Genomic DNA, 10164 nt, shown 5'->3' with positions numbered 1-10164 from the left:
ATCTTCTTCTTGGCTTTTATTCTCAGTGAATTTCACAGGAATATATAGCTATGGAAGATAAAAAGTTGGTTCCTACTCTTCTTCTGGATAAACCCCAATCCACTTTCTCCACATCAGCACAGATGCTACCATGATCAGAAATCACATTCAAGTAAGAGAAAAAGGCATCTTTGTCATTCCAGTAAATATAAGTGTACGGACACCCCCCAAGAGATAAGAGTTCCTATTTCCCTATAACCTTTTTTTTATGTATATAGTTGCAACTTGTCATTCCATTTGTAGTACTAAAGATCAATAAGGACCCAAGTGAGATTTGTCACAGTATTGTCACAGTCACCAAATGATAAGAGCCTAAGGGGTACTGTTACTATATGGGAATCCAACCATGACCTACCCAACCACCTTTTGTATCTTTATAGGACATTATCCTTTTTAATTTTTCTGATTAAACAATCCAATCCACCATCCTTCACTGGCTTGTATAAATATGGCTCAAACTCGAAGCCTCAATGTATCTTCTTCCCAACAAAACCCTTAATCGCTTACTTATATTGCTTTGCCTCTTTAGATCAGCCCAAGTGTTCAGTGTCTTCTTTACAACAAAACCCTTTTCACTCATATTGCGCGCTTTGGCTCTCTAGATCTCAATATTTTCTTCACTACCATTATTGACCCCTGCAACTGCATTTTCAAAAAAGGATGGATAGGGTGACAAAATTGGCACCACAGAGGGCAGTGGTGATCTTCAGCAAGAGCTCGTGCAGCATGTGTCATGCTGTCAAGAGATTGTTTTATGAACTTGGGGTGAGTCCAGCAATTCATGAGCTTGATGAAGACTCTAGGGGGAGAGAAATGGAGTGGGCACTCATGAGGCTTGGGTTTAACCCTTCAGTACCTGCTGTGTTCATAGGAGGTAAACTAGTGGGTTCAACCAATGATGTCATGACTCTCCATCTTAATGGTTCATTGATACCAATGCTCAAAGATGCAGGTGCTATTTGGCTTTAGTAATACTCCTCTCATCAGAACAACTCAATTCTTATAAAGGATGAACTCATGAGCTCTTTTTATTAACAGCTCATCTGCGGTCTCCACTCTACATTTCACTTTTTGTTTTTGTTTTTGTTTTGTTTTTGTTTTATTTTTGTTTTGTTTTTTGTTTGCTAAGGTAATTGTACTCTTATGAGATTAAAAAAACATATATGAAAACAAATTGATACAGCCTATAATGGCTTACATCTTTTGCTTAATATAATTGAAGTTTTCCTTTCTTGTACCATTGGTTTCCCTTTTTTTTTTTTTTTTCCTCTTCTTCTTCTATTACTTATAGAGAGGGATTAATATGCCGACAAAATATATTAATATCTTACACATCAAGCCAAGAGGGAGAGAGAGAGAGAGAGAGAGAGTATTTCGATGGTGTCGGCTCATCATATAAGTAGGAGATCCACATGATTATTGATGAAATTTTTTTGGCTCCTACTGCCCCCCAATTGTAGGCACAAACTTGGAATAATCCCTTTTCCCTTTGGGGTTCTCAAATACCCTCTTAGGTTTTAGTTTTTTCCATAATACCCTTTTGGATTTTAAATCGGTGCCTACAATTGGGGCAGTAGGAACATAGCTGCAACGCGGACAGCAGTCAATTTTTGTCCATTATTGATAAAGAGAGATAAAGACTATGTCATTTAATTGTGAGAGAACGTGTGCTGTAGTAATGTGTCCATATCTTCTGTTATGAATTAGATCATTAAAAAAACAAAGAGAAAAACCTCATACATGATTAGCGATACAGTAGATATAGTAGATGTGCAATACATAAAAAATATGATATGTGGCCTATCTAGGTAACTCCACTTCTATCAAATGATCAAAATGATTAAATTATATGATCCCCGAGATGGTCAGAAATAGGAGCCGAAGTAGATACTATTCCTGCACCATGGGTGGTAGAAACAATTTTCCTATTTTTTAACACAAGGCAAGCAATAAGAAAATGAGATCGAATGATTCCAATACTATTTTTGGAATCTTAATGTTCTCTCTACTATGCCTTTTTAAAGCCTTTTGGGATTCTTTTGGATAGTCACGAATTAGTTTGAGACAAAGAAAAGCTTTAACCTTAAAGAAATTTCTTTTCCAAAAGGAAAATAGCAAAGGTGCTCTAGAAGTGTTTATGTTAATTTATTGTACTTCATTTCATAAAACAATAAACTATTAAATGAGAGAGAGAGAGAGAGAGAGAGGCTGGTTTAAAGTTAGTGTTATCTTACGTTAACCAAAGATTCATTTACACTGCACCCTACATAAGCGCATAACCCATTGTTACAAAGAGTGGATTTGAAATGCTTTAGTGAAAGAATTATACTTCATAAGGAATTTACTTTTTGTACATGGAAGGAAAGAAGGGTACAGATTTATAATTATCTTCCCAAAGGCACAATATATAAAGATTGGGAATATAGTTTTTTATTCGGGACGCCACGCTCTCGTTTGTCTCTCTCTTCTTCTCAAACAAGGGACAGAGGTAGGGGTGTCAATCGGTCGATTTGATCTGGGTTTAGGTCCATTTTTTTTATTTCAATGTAGCTTTTAGAGAAATTGAAACCGAACCAATAAAGACTTAGCTTGTTGGTTTTGGCTCGATTTTAGTCTCGATGCAGTTTGGTTTCATGTCAGTTTCGATTTATGATAACGGTTTGGATTCAATTCGTTATCGGGTTTTTTAAAACGGATTGGGTTCGTTTGTGCCTATTTTCTTCTCTTTCTCTTTTCAACTACATTAAATATTTCCTTAGCCCCACACTTAAAAAAGGAGATCAATGAAAGAAGCATTGTTACAAATCAATTTCCATATTTTCATAAGCTTATATTCATTGATTTGTAACAATCCCCCTTACAATCATAAATTTGCTCACTAATATTGAAATCAATTCAAATATTCATAACCTTATACTTAATGATTTTTTTATCAGTTTCATTCGGTTCGGTTTTTGATTTGTTATCAATCGATCCGGTGTGGTTCGATTTTCAACCAGTCCCATCATACCCCAACCCAAAACTAATCCAATAAGGATCGATTCAGGTTTTTTCGGTTGGTTTCGATCAATCTTAACAGTTTGGGCTAGGTTTTGACACCCTTAAGCAGAGAAATCTTTTAATAAAGAAAAGAGAGAGAGAATCATGGGAGTGCTGGTGTAAGCCACACTTCTAGACAAAAAAAAAAATTTCCATAAAGATTTAACTCTTTTCTTACATGCCTAAGAAAGAATTTATGCATGGGTCCATGTGTGCTATAGGGCATGCATGGCAACTGGAGTGGGAGACAAAACGCAGGTCCGTGACTCCCTTGATGCCAATGGTTTCTAATTGAGTCTAAATAAATTAGTAACAGCGAATAACACCAAACCATTTACAGATTTTCATGATTGATTAATTTGTCCTTGCCATCTTGATCTTGTGGAGTTAAATATTGAGAAGGGGTTTCACATGAAAACAATTTACATCGGATGTGAATAGTCCGATCTGAAGGTTTATAAGAACTTATATCTTATCATCTCTTTATAGATTTACTTGAGTCCTAACAAGTGGTAGTAGAGACGCGGTATGTATTGTATCGATCAATATGTATCGGTATTGATCGGTATTGATACGATACATATTGATACAGCTTTTTAAAAACAATGGACGGTCTCAGTTAGTATATTGAAATGTATCGATCGGTACGGACCGATATGATTAAGATACTATCGATATATCCAGTGAAGGGTTCTGTACGTGGATGCTTTAATATGTATTGGTGTGTATCGATATGTATCGTTTACCAAAAAAAAAAAAAAAGTGTATCGATATGTATCGATCAATACGGCTCGATACATATTGATACCATCGATACTGTCAATACAAACCATAAAAAAGTCATTTTAAGTCACCGACTCGATACAACACACATTCTGGAGGAAAAAAGTAGGGAAACTCTCAACCGAGAGTCTGAAATCTTCCATGTAACCAAGTGTTTTCAGACTTTTGGAGTTGAGGCTTATAACCTACTCATAAAGGAATCAAGAAGTGCTACAACGTACATTATCCTTTGCTTCATCCAACAAGTTGAGATCAGAGATTGAAGGAGATTTCACAGAAAAATGTAGGTTTTATTATGAAAAAATTTTAATTTTTGTCTTTAAATCATGGTTTTTAATCCAATTTTTTTTTTTTGATAGATTTAGATAAACTAAGTTAGTTAATTTATGCATCAAACTCTTCATGGCAATAGACTATTACTACATGTAAGAAATCTCATCCTCTATAACAATTTCAATTTAATGCACTTGTTTAGTAATACGTTGTTCTACATTTTAATGTTTATGCATAATACTTATTATATATTACTTATTTATATTGTTTTTAGATCTAAAAGTGTATTTTCATATATATGTTGATCATTTCTGTATATATCTATCGTGTACGATACATATCTCTAATACAATATGATACATGTCCTAAATTCAATACCCGATACTAATACTTTAAACTTTGAGTATTATAAGAACTTCAATGTGCCTTCAAGGATGAAGAAAACCACTAGAAGAAATCTCAGTTGCCTTACAAAAATATGAAATTACTTTTCAGGTGTAGTACAAAGGGTGAGAGTCATAGAATAAAACCACTAGAAGAAATCTCAGTTGCCTTAACAAAATATGAAATTACTTTTCAGGTGTAGTACAAAGGGTGAGAGTCATAGAATATACTGTTCCCCATAAGTCTGATGGAGTGTTGAGTGTTGTTCCCTGTTCTTTTTTTTTGGGTTTGGTGATAAGTTCCCTGTTCTTTTATTCTTCTCTAATTAATACTTTTCTTTAGGTGCAGGGTGGCTTGCAATTATGCCCAAGAATTTTCTTTTCTTTATTAAGAAAAAAGGCTCTTAGTGTTGTAGAACTCGATGAATCTCAAATGGTTGAGCCACGTACAATGGGGTAGATCCAATGTAGAGGGTGAGAAGGGGAAGGTAGAGGGTGGGAGAGAGACAGACTCCGATAGAAAAGGATAACCCTACCCGTCTCATCCCACCTGCCCATTGGTCAAGGTGTTACGTGCCTTTATTTTAGTAATTAGGATATTTTTAATAATTAAGATTTTAGTTATTATTAGTTATTTATGTATAATTAATAGGAGGGAGTTAAAAGATAATGGGGGTTGTGTTGTGCGTGGGTGATTTTGTGGAGGAATTGTAGGATTTATAACTACTTGTTTTTAAGCCTATTTAATAGGTAGCATATGAAGTGAATGGATATGAATTGAATCCCTAAAAGTTCTTTATTGAGATAGAGGAATGACTTCCTCCGTAAAGTCAAGAGAATCGGCTTCCTCCTAATTAAGCCAAACTCATTCTCTATTTTCTCTCTCTCCTTCTTTCTCTTTCTATTTTTTCTCTTCTCTTTCCTTATTTTATTTTAGATTATCCATGCACTTATCATTTGGTCTCAGAGCCTATTGATCCTGCGGCCATGGGTATGAAGATTGAGATCATTGAGATCATGCGTTTATCCATTCTGGACATGATGGCGATCTCCAACGAGATGGTTAATATTTATCAACATGTTTAACAAAGTTTGGTGGAGTTGAGGAAGGAGAAAGTGAAGAAGAAGACGAGGATGATGAAGAAGGAGAAAGTGAAGAAGAAGATGATGATGATCAAGAAGGAGACAGTGAAGAAGCAGAAGAATCTCAAGCAATGCAATTCATACTCCGCTTCCTTCAAGGTGATAACATTCCCTTCAATGAGATCGACGTGTCATGAGATAACCAATCATTAATCATTCATTGGGATTTTTTCTATTACAATATGGGATCCTGGCGGACGCTTCCTCAATTTCATTGTCCTTGAGGACAAGGATGATTCAAAGAGGGATGGAATGTTACGTGACTTTATTTTAGCAATTAGGATATTTTTAATAATTAAGATTTTAGTTATTATTAGTTATTTATGTATAATTAATGGGAGGGAGTTAAAAGATAATGGGGGTTGTGTTGTGTGTGGGTGGTTTTGTGGAGGAATTGTAGGATTTATAACTACTTGTTTTTAAGCCTATTTAATAGGTAGCATATGAAGTGAATGGATATGAATTGAATCCCTAAAAGTTCTCTATTGAGAAAGAGGCATGACTTCCTCCGTAAGTCAAGAGGATCGGCTTCCTCCTAATTAAGCCAAACTCATTCCCTATTTTCTCTCTCTCCTTCTTTCTCTTCTTATTTTTTCTCTTCTCTTTCCTTATTTTATTTTAGATTATCCGTGCACTTATCACAAGGCCACCCGCATATTTGGAACGTGTGGGTGGAAAAAAAAAATTAATCACAAGAAAATTGGACGAACTTGGACTTGGATTGACTTTGGTCATTTATTATACTTAGGCAAGTCTTCACGACTGTTGACCAGATTTCACTATTTTTCAATCAATTTGGACGACTCACCCAAGTCAAAACTTAATTTCCAATTATGCTATTAAGTGGTAAAATTATTGAAAATCATCAATCTACCCTCGCATTGGCAAACATAGGCCACTGAACTTGTAAGGGGAAATCGAGATTCAAGTTTTTGTAAACCAAAGCCCAACCAAAGGTCATTGTTTCTAGTCCTAGTCTGAATCAATCCAACCTTGGGCTGAAAAATCCTAATACAAGCCCAACCCATCTATGCTCAGCTCAGCTTGGCGCCCTAGCCATTACTATATATGGAAAAAGGCTGGGCATACCGCCGGTATATGGCAACCTAGCACCCGTTGTGTCTATTTCTATCTTCTCCGTTTGAAATTACTACCCTACCTCTTCTGTGTGATGTCTTGTCCCGCAACCCCCATTGGTGTCGCCCGTTAGCTTAAAACACACGAGTGGTGCACCTATCCCTCTCCCATTCTATATTTAGGAATTTAGTTCTTCGTTCGGGAGCATAGCGTATGCTAGTGCCCCTTAAATCTATCTCTCTCCTCCCACAATAGGTGCAAATATGTCATTCACAGGAGAGGAAAAAGATAGACACAAGGAGACACTAGCATACGCTACGATCCAACAAAGAACATTATCCCATATATTTATTATAGAGAGATGGATGGGAGGTTTGAGCTCGAACGTGCCAATGGCGGCCCATAGGCTTTTCAGTGAAAACATCCTAAAATCTTTATGCATGGGCATATAGTGTCATTGGGCTGGGCCAAACACCATGCTTCAACCTAGCCCAGCCTTGGGCCAACAATTTTCAACCCTATCGACCCAAGGGTTGAAAATGCCCTGCCCAGTCCCAAGAAAAGTCGGGTAGGCGTAGTTTGGGCTCTGGTTTTAAAAAAAAGCCTAAGGCGTAGTTTGGTTGCAAGGGGAATTAAAGGGAAGTGAAGTGAAATTTTCATACTTAAAAAAGGAACTTTTTAAATCATTACCCCATGTGACAATATATCTAAACTCCAAATCATTCCATATTTGGTTATTGAATTTTACTTTACTTTGCATACATTTTCCTTTGGTTTAAAATATAAAATAAATATTACATGTAAAATGTATCTTTACTAGAGATAGTAAGAAATTTAAGTAGTTTATACAATCACATGGGGTAATGATTACAAAAGTTTCTTTTTTAGGTTTGAAAATTTTTCCTTCCCTTCCCTTTAATTCCCCTTGCAACCAAACGGAGCCTAAGTTCAGCCCAAGGTCATTAGTTCCCCTTCTTTTCATTGTTTGATTATTTGGTTCACTCAAGTATTAGGTTATCTAAAGAGGGGAGTAATTTAGGACTTTTGAAATTAAATGGGAGAAAAAGATATGAAAGTGTATTTTTGCTGAAGCAAGGAAATTTGAGTAAAATATAGCATGAGTAAATTTGTGTAAATATAATGGGAGAAAAAGATGTGAACGTGTGTTTTTCCTGAAACAAGGAAATTTGAGTAAATATAGCATAACGGTCGGTTTGGGTTTTGGTTTCGGTTTCTTATTTGCTTTTCTTAACGGGCTCTTATCAATCGCGCTATTAGTTCGATCTCGGTTTTTTAAATATAAAAAAGGCAGTGGGAGAAGGTTTCTTGCACTGTCGATGTGAGAAGGAATTTGCACGCGACACCAATAGTTGTCTTGAAAAAAGTATCATTCACATGGGCCCATATAGTAGGAGAGAAAAAACAACAAAAATCTATTAAGAGAAGAAACACATATATATAATATAACGAGTAGTAAGAATGAGACTTATCTGATTAGTATGGCACTGAAATATTTTTGTAGTAAGAAGTACACCAATACACATTCTCTTGTGATATCTGAACAGTAAAGCTAGAGTTGAGTCGCATCAAACAATGCTCTCTTTAAGGTTTTTAGATGCGCCAATTCTGCAATCCGGGTTGATCATGCACCTATACCTTCAAGATAAAACAACTCTCAAATCACATCGGTTGCAGTTTCAAATGTGATTATGTAGAGAGTAGTTCATAAGACTATGCTCACTAACTCATTTGCACTGACAGACTACGGTGGAAAAGAAAACAAAAAGTGAAATTGCTTCAAAAGATGATGTTAAGAAAGGCAACACCTCCTCACCTTATATAGTAGAGGAAGAGATACAATTAAGTAGTGTCTCTAAAGAATATGCTCACAAATCATATCTTTTCCTACAAGACTTGTTTGTTGTTCATTCAAACAAGTCTTCCAATACGCACACCCCATTGGTCATTTAGGTGATTATTAGAAAACAATAAATCCTCTAATAAACCTTTTATAAAAATTAATAAATATTTTGAATCAAATTATTTTAAAATCATTTAGAATTCCAACAGTGTATGAATGGACTGTTCTGTTCCAATATCAGACTGACTGTTAGAACGTATAATCAAGTCGATTCATAATGATGTTTATGTCTCTAATTATATGTAGGTTTAGGAATTCATAAACTGATTAGTTTGGCCCTGCCACATCTTGGTCTGTCATAACCTTGGCTCTAATACCACTTATTAGAGACTTGGGTAGAACTCATCCTTAAAAGCTAACCATTATGGAGAGGGTGCCCAAGTACCTATTAACCCATCCACATCCCTATTCGTATTCTTATTGTAATAAAAAGCTATAAAATTGTATATTGTCAGTATATATTCAGATTCATGCTTCTCAACTAATAAATATAGAAAGAGTATATAATATTCTACCTAAAAATTAAAGGGTATTCGTTCTATGTTTCAATTATTTAATACGTAACAAAAAGGCTACCATAAGCTTTAAAATCCCATTTCTTTCCCTTCATTTTGCATGTTTTCCCCTTATTCTATATAATTTGATAAAGGTCAAGGGTTCCACATTGCCAGCGTAGGAGGAAGAATGTCCCACGGGGTCACGATACATCAATCAGTCTCAAAGAATTGATTTCATTAATGGGGGACCACAATGTCAAGGAAGAGAGAAAATGTTAGTAGAAAAAAGAGCGTTAGTTATGTGAGAGGGCATGGGAAAGAATTCCCACACTCTAATCGTGGAGATCTTTTTTCCTTTGATTAAAGAAGTTGAAAAATAAAAATGAAAAGTACATCGCTCTCAATAGTCAAGAAAAGAAAGCATCAAATCGACAAAATCTCTTACAAAAAATGATTTCTTAGGAAAACTTCGTATTTTACATTTGGTTGTAGCCAAAGATGAATTTAGAATTGTAACCTTCTTTTGATTCATTTTATCTATTTTTTAAAAGTTCTTTAAGTCATTGTTAAAAAAGGAGATCAATGGAAGAAGCATTGGTACAAATCAATTTCCATATTTTCATAACCTCATATTCATTGATTTGTAACAATTCCCCTTAAAATCATAAATTTGCTCACTAATATTGAAATCAATTCAATTATTCATAACCTTTACTCAATGATTTTTTATCGGTTTCATTCGATTCGGTTTTCGATTTGTTATTGATCAGTCCGGTGTGTTTTGATTTTCAACTGATCCCGTCATACGTACCCCAACCCAAAACTAATCCAATAAGGATCGGTTTAGTTCGGTCCAGATTTTTTTTTGATCGGTTTCGATCAATCTTAACAGTTCAGGCTAGGTTTTGACACCCTTAGGCAAATGTATCTTTTAATAAAGGAAGGAGAGAGATAGAATCATGGGAATGCTGGTGTATGCCACACTCTCCGACAAAGTTTTTTTTTCTAT

The 10164-nt window shown here is 35.2% G+C and overlaps 1 protein-coding gene across 1 annotated transcript; it reads left to right on the top strand.

The window, feature by feature from the left end:
* Positions 1-503: 503 nt before the first annotated feature.
* Positions 504-1010, top strand: LOC122659983 (monothiol glutaredoxin-S10-like). Its single transcript, XM_043855147.1, has one exon. The coding sequence runs from the start codon at positions 700-702 to the stop codon at positions 1006-1008; it is 309 nt and encodes a 102-aa protein (XP_043711082.1). The 5' UTR covers positions 504-699; the 3' UTR covers positions 1009-1010.
* The last annotated feature ends 9154 nt before the right edge of the window (positions 1011-10164 follow it).

The sequence above is a fragment of the Telopea speciosissima genome, chromosome 4 (genome assembly GCF_018873765.1).
Source record: "Telopea speciosissima isolate NSW1024214 ecotype Mountain lineage chromosome 4, Tspe_v1, whole genome shotgun sequence".
Taxonomy (NCBI): domain Eukaryota; kingdom Viridiplantae; phylum Streptophyta; class Magnoliopsida; order Proteales; family Proteaceae; genus Telopea; species Telopea speciosissima.
This window is presented reverse-complemented; position numbering and strand designations above follow the sequence as displayed.

Coding starts and splice junctions, on each gene's coding strand:
- LOC122659983 (XM_043855147.1), top strand. CDS start 700: ATGGATAGGGTGACAAAATTGGCACCACAGAGGGCAGTGGTGATCTTC.